The following is a 17356-nucleotide window of genomic DNA, read 5'->3' as shown; positions in this document are numbered from 1 at the left end:
TTAAAAGACCTATCCTGAGGAAGGGCGTGGCCCTTTCCCCCAGTGATGTCTGAAATAATCTCTTTCAAGTCAGGGCCAAACAGCGTTTTACCTTTGAAAGGGATGTTAAGCAATTTGTTCTTGGAGGACACATCCGCTGACCAAGACTTTAGCCAAAGCGCTCTGCGCGCCACAATAGCAAAACCTGAATTTTTCGCCGCTAATCTAGCTAATTGCAAAGTGGCGTCTAAGATAAAAGAGTTAGCCAATTTAAGTGCTTGAACTCTGTCCATAACCTCCTCATACGAAGAGTCTTTATTGAGCGACTTTTCTAGTTCTTCGAACCAGAAACACGCTGCTGTAGTGACAGGAACAATGCATGAAATTGGTTGTAGAAGGTAACCTTGCTGAACAAACATCTTTTTAAGCAAACCCTCTAATTTTTTATCCATAGGATCTTTGAAAGCACAACTATCTTCTATAGGGATAGTAGTGCGTTTGTTTAGAGTAGAAACCGCCCCCTCGACCTTGGGGACTGTCTGCCATAAGTCCTTTCTGGGGTCCACCATAGGAAATAATTTTTTAAATATAGGGGGAGGAACAAAAGGTATGCCGGGCCTTTCCCATTCCTTATTTACAATGTCCGCCACCCGCTTGGGTATAGGAAAAGCATCGGGGGGCACCGGGACCTCTAGGAACTTGTCCATCTTACATAACTTCTCTGGAATGACCAAATTGTCACAATCATCCAGAGTAGATAACACCTCCTTAAGCAGAGCGCGGAGATGTTCTAATTTAAATTTAAAAGTAATAACATCAGGTTCAGCTTGTTGAGAAATTTTTCCCTCAGACAAAACCTCCCTCCTGGCCCCTTCAGATTGGTGTGAGGGTATGTCAGAACCATTATCATCAGCGTCCTCATGCTCTTCAGTATCTAAAACAGAGCAATCGCGCTTTCTCTGATAAGTGGGCATTTTGGACAAAATGTTTTTAATAGAATTATCCATTACAGCCGTTAATTGTTGCATAGTAAGAAGGATTGGCGCACTAGATGTACTAGGGGCCTCTTGTGTGGGCAAGACTGGTGTAGACACAGAAGGGGATGATGCAGTACCATGCTTACTCCCCTCGCTTGAGGAATCATTTTGGGCAACATCATTATCAGTGGCATCATTGTCCCTACTTTGTTTGGACACTATGTCACATTCATCACATATATTTAAATGGGGAGGAACCTTGGCGTCCAAACATACAGAACATCGTCTATCTGATGGTTCAGACATGTTAACAGGCATAAACTTGATAACAAAGCACAAAAAACGTTTTAAAATAAAACCGTTACTGTCACTTTAAATTTTAAACTGAACACACTTTATTACTGAATATGTGAAAAAGTATGAAGGAATTGTTCAAAATTCACCAAAATTTCACCACAGTGTCTTAAAGCCTTAAAAGTATTGCACACCAAATTTGAAAGCTTTAACTCTTAAAATAACGGAACCGGAGCCGTTTTTACATTTAACCCCTATACAGTCCCTGGTATCTGCTTTGCTGAGACCCAACCAAGCCCAGAGGGGAATACGATACCAAATGACGCCTTCAATAAGCTTTTTCAGTGGTTCTTAGCTCCTCACACATGCATCTGCATGCCTTGCTTTCCAAAAACAACTGCGCATTAGTGGCGCGAAAATGAGGCTCTGCCTATGACTAGAAAAGGCCCCCAGTGAAAAAGGTGTCCAATACAGTGCCTGCCGTTTTTTTAATACATCCCCAAGATTAAAAGAACTATTTATAGTTATAATCCACTAAATATACTTATAAAGTAATCGTTTTAGCCCAGAAAAATGTCTACCAGTCTTTAAAGCCCTTGTGAAGCCCTTTATTCTTATACTAAACTAAGAAAATGGCTTACCGGTTCCCATAGGGAAAATGACAGCTTCCAGCATTACCAAGTCTTGTTAGAAATGTGTCATACCTCAAGCAGCAAAAGTCTGCCCACTGTTTCCCCCAACTGAAGTTAATTCATCTCAACAGTCCTGTGTGGAAACAGCCATCGATTTTAGTAACGGTTGCTAAAATCATTTTCCTCTTACAAACAGAAATCTTCATCTCTTTTCTGTTTCAGAGTAAATAGTACATACCAGCACTATTTTAAAATAACAAACTCTTGATTGAAGAATAAAAACTACATTTAAACACCAAAAAACTCTTAGCCATCTCCGTGGAGATGTTGCCTGTGCAACGGCAAAGAGAATGACTGGGGTAGGCGGAGCCTAGGAGGGATCATGTGACCAGCTTTGCTGGGCTCTTTGCCATTTCCTGTTGGGGAAGAGAATATCCCACAAGTAAGGATGACGCCGTGGACCGGACACACCTATGTTGGAGAAATATTAACAGTAAAACAGTGATAACTTTTACTAGAAGCATTTTTTCTAATACATCTATATTGCAAATGTGTTTGATATTTAAAGATGTAATTCATCGTTGTGCATTTAAATTTTGACCAGAATGTCCCTTTAAAATGACCCTTCACTGGAACTCCCAGTAGTACATTGTTGCTCTGGAGCTGACTGCACAGGGGTAAAACACAAAGGTATACGCAAGCAATAGAGCAATAATAAAATGCCCTAAAAACAGTATTTTATAATATTACACACATTTAGAGCTGCAACAACTAATCGATATAATCTATAATCGACTATGAAAATAGTTGTCAATTAATCTCATAATCGATTAGTTGTTTTGTAATTAATTGTCTGTGCACTGCATCAGCTGCTTCCCTCCGCTGGGCTTTTGCACATGGTATTGTGTTTTATGGTTATGTCCTTAGCCTAAAGGCTTTTCACTTTTTCAGGCCAGTGTAAGTTTACAACTCCTGGCTTATGTGCAACCCAGAAATAAAATAAGAGTCATCATTCGGATTGGTTATATTAAATCAGGTGATTTGGGACTATGCTTTGCATTATATAGTGCCGAGCTTGTTATTATCACTTAGCCCTAGATTATTATCTGTTTGCACAATTATTAGCGGATCGCTTGCTATTGCTTTACAGTATAGATAAATGTGTAAGGCTTTGGTCTATTTTGGGCTCCATTTATTAAGCAGCGGATGCTGGTTCTAGGCCCCATCTTTTCAGGCTCGCCTGAAATGGAAATTAAGAAACAGGTCATAAGACCACTGCTCCTTAACTTATCCGCCACCTATAAAATCTTCCCGATACGGATGATTGACAACCAGTGAGCATTTCATTAGAAATCCTTGTGCAATGTTAAATGGATCCACCTACCGTATAATGTCCATGGCTTGGTATATAATTTCTGATTGATCAACTCCAATCACTTTCTTAGCACCTGCTTTTGCTGCAAACATTGAAAGGATACCGGTCCCACAGCCTACATCAAGTACGACCTAAGCAATATAACAGAAAAATGTACCATTAATACAGAACATCCTTCAGTGATGAGTGCTCCTAAAATAAAAGCTCAAAGTTGAGTGACACTTTATATTTAAAGGGACAGTATACACCAATAATATGCACAGATACTTATATAAAAATCCAGTATAAAACCATTTAAAAACTTACTTAAAAGCTTCCAGTTTAGCTCTGTTTAAAAGGTTACTGGAACACCCACTGCAAGTGGAAAATAGCAGACCCCCCCCCCCCCTTCGCATATGAAAAGACCCTTTACACAAACAGAAGCAAGCTGGAGTAGGTATACGTCGGTATTCTCCTAAAACTTTGGGACTTGGTTAGGAGTCTGAAAATCAGAGCAATGTTATTTAAAAAATAAGAAAAACTAACAATTTTTCTAAATAAAAAGTTTTAAAGGGGCAGAGAACTTTTGGTCCAGAACAGAAACCAGCCAGTGAGAGCCAATCCCACTAATTGCCAGCTGTGTTAAATTCGGCAGCTGCAGCCCTGAGTGGGACTTTAACCATGTTCATTGTTAAGGCACAAAGTAAGAACTTCAATAAAGCAAAAAAACTAAATTTATGCTTACCTGATAAATTTATTTCTCTTGTGGTGTATCCAGTCCAAGGGTTCATCCATTACTTGTGAGATATTCTCCTTCCCAACAGGAAGTTTGCAAGAGGACACCCACAGCAGAGCTGTCTATATAGCTCCTCCCCTAACTGCCACCCCCAGTCATTCGACCGAAGACAAGCAAGAAAAAAGGAGAAACTATAGGGTGCAGTGGTGACTGTAGTTTAAAAATAAAAAAACACCTGCCTTAAAATGACAGGGCGGGCCGTGGACTGGATACACCACAAGAGAAATAAATTTATCAGGTAAGCATAAATTTTGTTTTCTCTTGTAAAGATGTATCCAGTCCACGGGTTCATCCATTACTTGTGGGATACCAATACCAAAGCTTTAGGACACGGATGAAGGGAGGGACAAGGCAGGAACTTAAACGGAAGGCACCACTGCCTGTAAGACCTTTCTCCCAAAAATAGCCTCCGAGGAAGCAAAAGTATCAAATTTGTAGAATTTAGAAAAAGTATGAAGCGAAGACCAAATCGCCACCTTACAAATCTGTTCAACAGAGGCCTCATTTTTAAAAGCCCATGAGGAAGCCACCGCTCTAGTGGAATGAGCTGTAATTCTTACAGGAGGCTGCTGACCAGCAGTCTCATAAGCTAAGCGGATTATGCTTCTCAGCCAAAAAGAAAGAGAAGTTGCCGAAGCCTTTTGGCCTCTCCTCTGTCCAGAGTAGACAACAAACAAAGCAGATGTTTGACGAAAATCCTTCGTAGCTTGTAAATAAAACTTTAAAGCACGAACCACATCAAGATGTGTAAAAGACGTTCCTTCTTTGAGGAAGGATTAGGACATAATGAAGGAACAACAATCTCCTGATTGATGTTCTTATTAGATACTACCTTAGGAAGAAACCCAGGTTTGGTAGGCAAAACTACCTTATCTGCATGGAAAATCAGATAAGGGGAATCGCACTGTAAAGCAGATAACTCCGAAACTCTTTGAGCCGAGGAGATAGCTACTAGAAACAGAACTTTCCAAGATAAAAGTTTAATATCTATGGAATGCAAAGGTTCAAACGGAACCCCATGAAAAACTTTAATAACTAAATTTAAACTCCAATGCGCAGCAACAGGTTTAAACACAGGCTTAATTCTAACTAAAGCCTGACAAAACGCCTGAACGTCTGGAACCTCACCCAGACGTCTGTGCAACAGAATAGACAGAGCAGAAATCTGTCCCTTTAAGGAACTAGTAGACAATCCTTTCTCCAATCCCTCTTAGAGAAAGGATAAGATTCTAGGAATCATGACTTTACTCCATGAGTAACCCTTGGATTCACACCAATGAAGATATTTACACCATATCTTATGATAGATTTTCCTGGTGACAGGCTTTCGAGCCTGAATTAAGGTATCAATGACCGACTTGGAAAAACCACGCTTTGATAGAATCAAGCGTTCAATCTCCAAGCAGTCAGACGCAGAGAAATTAGATTTGGATGTTTGAAAGGACCTTGAAGTAGAAGGTCCTGCCTCAGCGGCAGAGTCCATGGTGGAAAGGATGACATGTCCACCAGATCTGCATACCAAGTCCTGCGTGGCCACGCAGGAGCTATCAAAATCACTGAAGCTCTCTCCTGCTTGATCTTGGCAATCAGACGAGGGAGCAGAGGAAACGGTGGAAACTCTACTCCTGGGATATGGATAGCTGAGAGATGGCAAGAGTGAACCTCTGCCCATAGAATTATCTTTGAAACCTCCAACATCGCCAGGGGGCTCCTTGTACCCCCCTGATCGTTGATATAGGCTACAGTTGTGATGTTGTCCGACTGAAATCTGATGAACCTGACCGCAGCTAGCTGAGGCCAAGCCTGAAGAGCATTGAATATCGCTCTTAGTTCCAGAATGTTTATCGGAAGGAGGGCTTCCTCCTGAGTCCACGAACCCTGAGCCTTCAGGGAGTTCCAGACTGCTCACCAGCCCAGAAGGCTGGCATCTGTCGTCACTATAGCCTATTCTGGCCTGCGGAAGCTCATTCCCCTGGACAGATGGACCCGAGATAGCCACCAGAGAAGAGAATCCCTGGTCTCTTGATCCAGATTTAGCAGAGGGGACAAATCTGTGTAATCCCCATTCCACTGATTGAGCATGCAAAGTTGCAGTGGTCTGAGATGTAGGCGGGCCAACCGAACTATGTCCATTGCCGCTACCATTAAGCCGATTACCTCCATACGCTGAGCCACTGACGGCTGAGAAGTGGAATAAAGAGCACGGCAGGAAGCTAGAAGCTTTGACAACCTGACCTCTGTCAGAAAAATCTTCATTTCTACTGAATCCTAGGAAGGAAACTCTTGTGAGAGGGGAGAGAGAACTCTTTCCTTCGTTCACCTTCCACCCATGAGACCTCAGGAATGCCAGAACAATTTCCGTATGGGACTTGGCAATTTGAAAAGTCGACGCCTGTATCAGAATGTCGTCTAGGTAAGGAGCCACCGCTATGCCTCGTGGTCTTAGAACCACCAGTAGGGACCCTAGAAATTTTGTAAAGATTCTTGGTGCCGTGGCTAACCCGAAGGGAAGAGCCACAAACTGGTAATGCCTGTCTAGGAAGGCAAACCTGAGAAACCGATGATGATCTCTGTGTATCGGAATGTGGAGATAAGCATCCTTTAAGTCCACGGTAGTCATATATTGACCCTCCTGGATCATAGGTAGGATGGTTCGAATAGTCTCCATCTTAAAGGATGGGACCCTGAGAAATTTGTTTAGGATCTTGAGATCCAAGATTGGTCTGAAAGTTCCCTCTTTTTTGGGAACTATAAACAGATTTGAATAGAATCCTTGCCCCTGTTCCTCCCTTGGAACTGGGTGGATCACTCCCATAACCAGAAGGTCTTGAACGAAACGTAAGAATGCCTCTCTCTTTATCTGGTTTGTAGATAATTGTGAGAGATGAAATCTCCCATTTGGGGATGAGGCTTTGAAATCCAGAAGATATCCCTGGGAAACAATCTCCAGAGCCAAAGGATCCTGGACGTCTCTTGCCCAAGCCTGGGCGAAGAGAGAAAGTCTGCCCCCAACTAGATCCGGTCCCGTATCGGGGGCTACTCCTTCATGCTGTCTTAGAGGCAGCAGCAGGTTTTTTGGCCTGCTTTCCCTTGTTCCAAGCCTGGTTAGGTCTCCAGACTGGCTTGGACTGGGCAAAATTTCCTTCTTGCTTTGCAGTAGAGGTAGTTGAAACTGCGCCACTCTTGAAGTTCCAAAAGGAACGAAAATTAGTCTGTTTGGTCCTTAATTTGTTGGACCTATCCTTGGGAAGGGCGAGGCCTTTCCCTCCAGTAATATCAGAAATGATCTCCTTCAGTCCAGGCCCGAATAGGGTCTGCCCTTTGAATTGGATGTTGAGAAGCTTAGACTTTGAAGTAACGTCAGCTGACCAGGATTTAAGCCATAGCGCCCTATGCGCCTGAACGGCAAAACCTGAATTCTTAGCCGTTAGCTTTGTTAAATGAAAAACGGCGTCAGAAATAAATGAATTGACTAACTTAAGAGCTTTAAGCCTGTCTAGGATATCATCCAACAGGGTCTCCACCTGTAGAGCCTCTTCAAGAGACTCGAACCAGAAAGCCGCTGCAGCATTGACTGGGGCAATGCATGCAAGAAGCTGGAGAATAAAACCTTTTTGTATAAAGATTTTCTTAAGGAAACCCTCTAATTTTTTATCCATTGGATCTAGGAAAGCACAACTGTCCTCGACAGGGATAGTTGTACCCTTAGCTAGGGTAGAGACTGCTCCCTCCACCTTAGGGACCATCTGCCACGAGTCCCGTGTAGCGGCATCTACGGGAAACATCTTTTAAAAAGCAGGAGGGGGAGAGAACGGTACACCTGGTCTATCCCATTCCTTCGTAATAATTTCTGAAAACCTCTTAGGGATTGGAAAAACATCAGTGTAAACAGGCACTGCAAAGCATTTGTCCATTTTACACAATTTCTCTGGGACTACAATGGTGTCACAGTCATCCAGAGTTGCTAAAACCTCCCTGAGCAACAAGCGGAGGTGTTCAAGCTTAAATTTAAATGCTGTGCCTTTAAGAGAAAAAAACTACCACATAAACTGCAAAACAGTGTTAAAAAGTAGTAAACTCTGCAAAATTTTTACAGTGTGTATATGAGACTACAGCAGCATTGCACCCACTTGCAAATGGATGATTAACCCCTTAAGCCCCAAACCGGATTAGAAAAACTGTAAAACCGTTAAAAAACAGTCAAACACACTGCCACAGCTCTGCTGTGACTCCTACCTGCCCTTAAACACGATTTTTGCAGGGGAAAAAAACCTCTATAGTGGTCCTAGATGCAAGAGGACTCCTTTAGGGAAGCTGGATGTCTCAGTCTGAATATCAACTGCGCAAAAAATGCGTGAAAATAGGCCCCTCCCACCATGCACTCAATGTCAGAGGGCCTTAAAAAAGTACTCCTAGGAATAATCTAACAAGCCATGTGGAAAACTAGGCCCCAAATAAAGATTTATCACCCTCAGAGAAAAAACGTTTTAAGTAAGTTATGCAAACGTTTTTACACTAAGTAATATGAGAGTTAACATGAATATTACCCTTATCTTGTAAGCATGATCCCAGTCGTTGTTAAATCACTGTATCAGGCTTACCTCAAATATACCAGGCACTGTCAGCATTTTCTAGACCTTATCATCTCTCTAGAAAAAAATATACTGAACATACCTCAAAGCAGGTGATCTGCAAACCGTCTCCCCAACTGAAGTTTTCTTTCCATACTCTTCAGTTATGTGTGAGAACAGCAATGGACCTTAGTTACAAACCGCTAAGATCATCAACCTCCAGGCAGATTCTTCTTCCAATTTCTGCCTGAGAGTAAAACAGTACAACGCCGGTACCGTTTAAAAATAACAAACTCTTGATTGAAGGTAAAAACTACACTAAGTCACCACATATCTCTTGATACTTCCTTTCTTGTCGAGAGTTGCAAGAGAATGACTGGGGGTGACAGTTAGGGGAGGAGCTATATAGACAGCTCTGCTGTGGGTGTCCTCTTGCAACTTCCTGTTGGGAAGGAGAATATCCCACAAGTAATGGATGAACCCGTGGACTGGATACACCTTTACAAGAGAAAAATGAAATGCAGAATGTCGTTATAATGGCATATTAAAGGCATATTACACTCAGAGTATTTCCTTCTATTTTTTTTTACATATGTAACGAACATTGTAAAATATGTTACATTATCTTTATATGGAGATATACATTTTATATAGATATAGATTGATATATATGAAGTCCTCAACTTGCATTTCCTGTTCAAAATCTATTTAAATTTTTCTCTCATAAACAAAAGTATGTATCATAAGTGCTTCAGGACCAGTGAGACCAATTCCTTTATAGCATTTTCCAGAATGTCACAAAGTTGGGCACTTGAGTAGGATGCATTTTAAGAGTTGAAGCCTTGCATAATGAGATGTCTTGATCGCACTCAAATTGTCTCTCCTATACCTAAAATATGATATTTCAAAATGAATTTGTTTTCATTTTTTGGCACAAAAACAAATGCCATGCTGCTATTTTGTATGCTTATGGAAGAGTGTTCCTGTCCACCAGTAGAACTGTGGGGGTTGTGCTTAACAGCCACAGAGCAATAAAACACATAATGCCTAAGTACACAATATTCTTTCCTGCATATTATAATACCAGTTTCTTTCATGTAATTAGCAAGAGTCCATGAGCTAGTGACGTATGGGATATACATTCCTACCAGGAGGGGCATAGTTTCCCAAACCTTAAAATGCCTATAAATACACCCCTCACCACACCCACAATTCAGTTTTACAAACTTTGCCTCCAAGGGAGGTGGTGAAGTAAGTTTGTGCTAGATTCTACGTTGATATGCGCTCCGCAGCAAGTTGGAGCCCGGTTTTCCTCTCAGCGTGCAGTGAATGTCAGAGGGATGTGAAGAGAGTATTGCCTATTGAATGCAGTGATCTCCTTCTACGGGGTCTATTTCATAAGGTTCTCTGTTATCGGTCGTAGAGATTCATCTCTTACCTCCCTTTTCAGATCGACGATATACTCTTATATTTACCATTTCCTCTACTGATTCTCGTTTCAGTACTGGTTTGGCTTTCTACAAACATGTAGATGAGTGTCCTGGGGTAAGTAAGTCTTATTTTCTGTGACACTCTAAGCTATGGTTGGGCACTTTATTTATAAAGTTCTAAATATATGTATTCAAACATTTATTTGCCTTGACTCAGAATGTTCAACTTTCCTTATTTCCAGACAGTCAGTTTCATATTTGGGATTATGCATTGAATTATCATATTTTTTCTTACCTCAAAAATTTGACTTTTTTCCCTGTGGGCTGTTAGGCTCGCGGGGGCTGAAAATGCTTCATTTTATTGCGTCATTCTTGGCGCGGACTTTTTTGGCGCAAAAATTCTTTTCCGTTTCCGGCGTCATACGTGTCGCCGGAAGTTGCGTCATTTTTTGACGTTATTTTGCGTCAAAGATGTCGGCGTTCCGGATGTGGCGTCATTTTTGGCGCCAAAAGCATTTAGGCGCCAAATAATGTGGGCGTCTTTTTTGGCGCTAAAAAATATGGGCGTCATTTTTGTCTCCACATTATTTAAGTCTCATTATTTATTGCTTCTGGTTGCTAGAAGCTTGTTCACTGTCATTTTTTTCCCATTCCTGAAACTGTCATTTAAGGAATTTGATCAATTTTGCTTTATATGTTGTTTTTTTCTTTTACATATTGCAAGATGTTCCACGTTGCAACTGAGTCAGAAGATACTACAGGAAAATCACTGCACAGTGCTGGAGCTACCAAGCTAAGTCTGCTATAAACTTTTGGTATCTGTTTCTCCAGCTGTTATTTGTATTGCATGTCAAACTTATTAATGCAGATAAAATTTCCTTTAGTACTGTTACATTACCTGTTGCTGTCCGTCAACATTTAATTTTCAGAGTGTTCCTGATAACATAAGAGATTTTATTTTTTAAATCCATTAAGAAGGCTATGTCTGTTTTTTCTCCTTCTAGTATACATAAAAGTCTTTTAAAACTTCTCTTTTTTTCAGATGAATTTTTAAATGAACATCATCATTCTGATACTGATAATGGTTCTTCTGGTTCAGAGGTTTCTGTCTCAGAGGTTGATGCTGATAAATCTTTGTATTTGTTCAAGATGGAATTTATTCGTTCTTTACTTAAAGAAGTGTTATTTGCATTAGAAATAGAGGATTCTGGTCCTCTTGATACTAAATGTAAACGTTTAAATCAGGTTTTTAAATCTCCTGTAGTTATTCCAGAAGTGTTTTATCTCCCTGATGCTATTTCTGAAGTAATTTCCAGGGAATGGAATAATTTGGGTAATTTATTTACTCCTTCTAGACGTTTAAGCAAATTATATCCTGTGCCATCTGACAGATTAGAGTTTTTTGAGACAAAAATCCCTAAGGTTATGGGGCTGTCTCTACTCCTGCTAATGTACTACTATTCCTAAGGCAGATAGTACTTCATTTAAGGATCCTTTAGATAGGAAAATTGAATCCTTTCTAAGAAAAGCTTACTTATGTTCAGGTAATCTTCTTAGACCTGCTATATTTTTAGCGGATGTTGCTGCAGCTTCAACTTTTTGATTAGAAGCTTTAGCGCAACAAGTAACAGATCATAATTTTATAGCATTATTATTATTCTATAACATGCTAATAATTTTATTGGTGATACCATCTTTTGATATCATTAGAGTTGATGTCAGGTATATGTCTCTAGCTATTTTAGCTAGAAAAGCTTTATGGATTAAACTTGGAATGCTGACATGTCTTCTAAGTCATCTTTGCTTTCCCTTTCTTTCCAGGGTAAATAATCATTTTAGTTCCTTTCCTCACAAGGAACAAAAGCCTGATCCTTCATCCTCAGGAGCGGTATCAGTTTGGAAACTATTTCCAGTTTGGAATATATCCAAGCCTTATAGAAATCTATAGCCAGCTCCTAAGTACCTATGAAGGTGCGGCCCTTATTCCAGCTCAGCTGGTATGGGGCAGATTACGTTTTCTTCAAAGAAATTTGGATCAATTCCGTTCTTAATCTCTGGTTTCAGAAACATTGTTTCAGAAAGGTACAGAATTGGCTTCAAGTTAAGGCCTCCTGCTAAGAGATTCTTTTCTTTCCCGTGTCCCAGTTAACACAGCAAAGGCTCAGCATTTCTGTAATGTGTTTCAGATCTAGAGTTGGCTGGAGTATTTATGCCAGTTCCAGTTCTGGAACAGGGGCTGGGGTTTTATTTTATCTCTTCATTTGTACCAAAGAAGGTCAATTCCTTCAGACCAGTTCCGGATCTGTCATTATTGAATCGTTATGTTAGGATACCAACATTCAAGATGGTTACTGTAGGACTATCCTGCCTTTTGTTTAGCAAGGGCATTATATGTCTACAATAGATTTACAGGATGTGTATCTGCATATTCCGATTCATCCAGATCACTTTTAGTGGCTGAGATTCTCTTTTTAGACAAGCATTACCAGTTTTGTGGCTCTACCGTTTGGCCTAGCCTCAGTTCCAAGAATTTTTTTCAAAGGTTCTCGGTGCCCCTTTTTTCTGTAATCAGAGAATAGGGTTTTGGTATTTCCTTATTTGGACGATATCTTGGTACTTGCTCAGTCTTCTCATTTTCGAAGAATCTCATACAAATCGACTTGTGTTGTTTCTTCAAATTCATGGTTGGAGGATCAATTTACCATTCAGTTCATTGATTCCTCAGACAAGGGTAACCTTTTTAGGTTTCTAGATAAATTCAGTGTCTATGACTCTGTCCTTGTCAGACAAGAGAAGTTTAACATTGATATCAGCTTGTCAAAACCTTCAGTCACAATCATTCCCTTTGGTAGCCTTATGCATGGAAATGTTGGGTCTTAGGACTGCCGCATCAGATGCGATCTCCTTTGCTCGTTTTCACATGCGACCTCTTCAGCTCTGTATGCTCAACCAATGGTGCAGGGATTACTCAAAGATATCTCAATTAATATCTTTAAACCGATTTTACAACACTCTCTGACATGGTGGACAGATCACCATCGTTTAGTTCAGGGGGCTTCTTTGTTCTTCCGACCTGGACTATAATCTCAACAGATGCAAGTCTTACAGGTTGGGGAGCTGTGTGGGGGTATCTGACGGCACAAGGGGTTTGGGAATCTCAGGAGGTGAGATTTCCGATCAATATTTTGGAACTCCGTGCAATTTTCAGAGCTCTTCAGTCTTGGCCTCTTCTCAAGAGAGAGTTGTTCATTTGTTTTCAGATAGACAATGTCACAACTGTGGCATACATCAATCATCAAGGAGGGACTCACAGTCCTCTGGCTATGAAAGAAGTATCTCGAATTTTGGTTTGGGCGGAATCCAGCTCCTGTCTAATCTCTGCGGTTCATATCCCAGGTATGGACAATTGGAAAGCGGATTATCTCAGTCGCCAAACGTTGCATCCGGGCGAATGGTCTCTTCACCCAGAGGTATTTCTTCAGATTGTTTAAATGTGGGAACTTCCAGAAATAGATCTGATGGCTTCTCATCTAAACAAGAAACTTCCCAGGTATCTGTCCAGATCCCGGGATCCTCAGGCGGAGGCAGTGGATGCATTATCACTTCCTTGGAAGTATCATCCTGCCTATATCTTTCCGCCTCTAGTTCTTCTTCCAAGAGTAATCTCCAAGATTCTGAAGGAATGCTCGTTTGTTCTGCTGGTAGCTCCGGCATGGCCTCACAGGTTTTGGTATGCGGATCTTGTCCGGATGGCCTCTTGCCAACCGTGGACTCTTCCGTTAAGACCAGACCTTTTGTCTCAAGGTCCTTTTTTCCATCAGGATCTGAAATCCTTAAATTTAAAGGTATGGAGATTGAACGCTTGATTCTTGGTCAAAGAGGTTTCTCTGACTCTGTGATTAATACTATGTTACAGGCTCGTAAATCTGTATCCAGTGAGATATATTATAGAGTCTGGAAGACTTATATTTCTTGGTGTCTTTCTCATCATTTTTCTTGGCATTCTTTTAGAATACCGAGAATATTACAGTTTCTTCAGGATGGTTTAGATAAGGGTTTGTCCGCAAGTTCCTTGAAAGGTCAAATCTCTGCTCTTTCTGTTCTTTTTCACAGACAGATTGCTATTCTTCCTGATATTCATTGTTTTGTACAAGCTTTGGTTCGTATAAAGCCTGTCATTAAGTCAATTTCTCCTCCTTGGAGTTTGAATTTGGTTCTGGGGGCTCTTCAAGCTCCTCCATTTGAACCTATGCATTCATTGGATATTAAATTACTTTCTTGGAAAGTTTTGTTCCTTTTGGCCATCTCTTCTGCCAGAAGAGTTTCTGAATTATCTGCTCTTTCTTCTGAGTCTCTTTTTCTGATTTTTCATCAGGATAAGGCGGTGTTGCGAACTTCTTTTGAATTTTTTACCTAAGTTGTGAATTCCAACAACATTAGTTGAGACATTGTGGTTCCTTCATTATGTCTTAATCCTAAGAATTCTAAGGAGAAATCGTTGCATTCTTTGGATGTTATTAGAGCTTTGAAATATTGTGTTGAAGCTACTAAGTCTTTCCGAAAGACTTCAAGTTTATTTGTTATCTTTTCCGGTTTTAGAAAGGCCAGAAAACTTCTGCCATTTCTTTGGCATCTTGGTTGAAATCTTTAATTCATCTTGCCTATGTTGAGTCGGGTAAGACTCCGCCTCATAGGATTACAGCTCATTCTACTAGGTCAGTTTCTACTTCCTGGGCGTTTAGGAATGAAGCTTCGGTTGATCACATTTGCAAAGCGGCAACTTGGTCCTCTTTGCATACTTTTACCAAATTCTACCATTTTGTTGTATTTTCTTCTTCTGAAGCAGTTTTTGGTAGAAAAGTACTTCAGGCAGCGTTTTCAGTTTGAATCTTCTGCTTATGTTTTTCATTAAACTTTATTTTGGGTGTGGATTATTTTCAGCAGGAATTGGCTGTCTTTATTTTATACCTCCCTCTCTAGTGACTCTTGTGTGGAAAGATCCACATCTTGGGTAGTCATTATCCCATACGTCACTAGCTCATGGACTCTTGCTAATTACATGAAAGAAAACATAATTTATGTAAGAACTTACCTGATAAATTCATTTCTTTCATATTAGCAAGAGTCCATGAGGCCCCCCCTTTTTTGTGGTGGTTATGATTTTTTTGTATAAAGCACAATTATTCCAATTCCTTATTTTATATGCTTTCGCACTTTTTTCTTATCACCCCACTTCTTGGCTATTCGTTAAACTGAATTGTGGGTGTGGTGAGGGGTGTATTTATAGGCATTTTAAGGTTTGGGAAACTTTGCCCCTCCTGGTAGGAATGTATATCCCATACGTCACTAGCTCATGGACTCTTGCTAATATGAAAGAAATGAATTTATCAGGTAAGTTCTTACATAAATTATGTTTTTGACCAATTTACCTTAACCTTTTACATGAAAAGATATGTGTAACATGCTTACTTGCTACTCTTCTATACGTTTGCTAGATATTGTTTTCTTTGTGTGTTGTGAATCTTGAAATATCCCATAACATATTACTTTGTATCATTATTCAAGCTTGCATCAGCATTCAATGGTTATATAACAAGCAGACCACTGGTACATAAGTACCAAACATTATTTTAGCCCTCTAATGCCCACAAACATAGGCTGAGATATTGATGAACAGTAAGTTTAACCCTTTCAACGCCATTAGGACGTTCCATGCCATCCTAACTGTGTTAGGCTTTAGCCCGTTAGGACGGCATGGAACGTCCTAGCCTTTTGGCTGTCCTCAAGCCATAGCAGTTTTGTAACTGGGATTACGGGCTGGAGGGCGTGCCTAGCGTCAAAGGCACTCCCCCCTGCCCCAATCCCTTCATTTAAATCACGTGAGCTCATGAACGATCGTGTAATTTCAATTTTGACGTATTTGTTTACAGTTCCGATGTGGACAAATAATTCCCGGTAGGGAAAGGGTTAAAACCATAAAACATTTTTTTTTTTTTTAGGCCATGTACCATTTTAATAGCCCTCCTTTGAACAGATTCCTGTTTATCCTTCTGGAGAAAGGTAAATTAAAGGAACATGAACCTGTTGGGTGCAACTATAGTAGCATGGTTACTACTGACCATGCTATTGTTTTTTCTCCAGTACCTTATATGGTATTTTAACCCATTACAGAAGGCAACTGGCAAAGCTCTGAAAATGCTCTATATACTTATACTGGGTGCCGCCCTGTGACAGAAGCAGTGCACTTTTCACAGATCAGTGACACTAGCTTTCTGACAGCTGTACCTTGCACTTTAGCTTGCACAATAGAAAGCAGAAACTTTAACATTTTTGGAGTTTTGCTTTTTTACACAGTATAGAAGAAATTAAAAAAAAAACAATATAGAGCAATACAGCAACTTTAAAAACATACAGCTCCTGCGCTGTTTTGTGTATGCTAAACTGAAGTGCATGATACAGCTGTCAAGAAGACAAAAATATTAGTGACCTGTTAATATGCACCTATTTCTGTCATAGGGTACAAAAATACTTAAACGCCAAGATGACGTCGCCCAGTGTGACAATGCAGAGCAACACTAATAAGCACTTGTCAATGTCTTTTAAGAGAGCTTCAGGTACAGGAAGAAAAAACAATGTCATGTTGAGTATTAAACAAACAATTTTAGTAGTAACCTGCAGTTTAATGTCCTTTTAACTACTAAACTGAAATTAGAAGAAACAAGGATATCCCAGGACTCCAACGTTAAAATGTGAAAAATCCTTTATTGGTAATAATAAAAATAAAAAGTAAACGGTAGCCCAATAAAAACAAATAGGAGAAGAGGGGAACCAAGACCCCTAGTACATCAAACGCATTTCATCCCGCTAGGACACTTGTTCACTGATAGGGAACTGGGGAAAGGAAGACCTTAGTATATAGATGTAAAGGACCAATCACAATGTTCACGTAATTAATTAATTTAACCCCATGTGTCCCTGAAGGAACCACCTATTACCGCTTAAAGAGGAATGACAGCATATACATAAACATACATAATGGTAAAACAATTATTATAGCTAAGTGAGTAAGTACACACAATAATATCATAATAAATACAATCTGAATATCTTCTGATAATAGTTGATTTTAAACAATTTGCTGTCTACTTCTTAACTCTTTATGAAAAGATTGACATCCATTCTAGAATTTAAACCCGAAGAATGGATGTCAATCTTTTCATAAAGAGTTAAGAAGTAGACAGCCAATTGTTTAAAATCAACTATTTTAAGAAGATATTCAGATTGTTTTTATTATGAGATATACTTACTCACTTAGCTATAATA

General features: G+C 40.0%; 1 protein-coding gene across 1 annotated transcript in view; it reads right to left on the bottom strand.

Moving 5' to 3' along the window:
* Positions 1 to 17356, bottom strand: part of PRMT3 (protein arginine methyltransferase 3) — a 606280-nt gene that overhangs the window by 471656 nt on the left and 117268 nt on the right. Inside the window, exon 9 of the mRNA XM_053720370.1 lies at positions 3267 to 3388. Coding sequence (XP_053576345.1) covers positions 3267 to 3388 — 122 coding nt within the window. The remainder of the gene's footprint in view (positions 1 to 3266; positions 3389 to 17356) is intronic.

This window comes from Bombina bombina, chromosome 7, assembly GCF_027579735.1.
Source record: "Bombina bombina isolate aBomBom1 chromosome 7, aBomBom1.pri, whole genome shotgun sequence".
In the NCBI taxonomy this organism is placed as follows: domain Eukaryota; kingdom Metazoa; phylum Chordata; class Amphibia; order Anura; family Bombinatoridae; genus Bombina; species Bombina bombina.
Note: the sequence above shows the minus strand (reverse complement) of the source record. Positions and strands in the feature narration are given on the sequence as shown.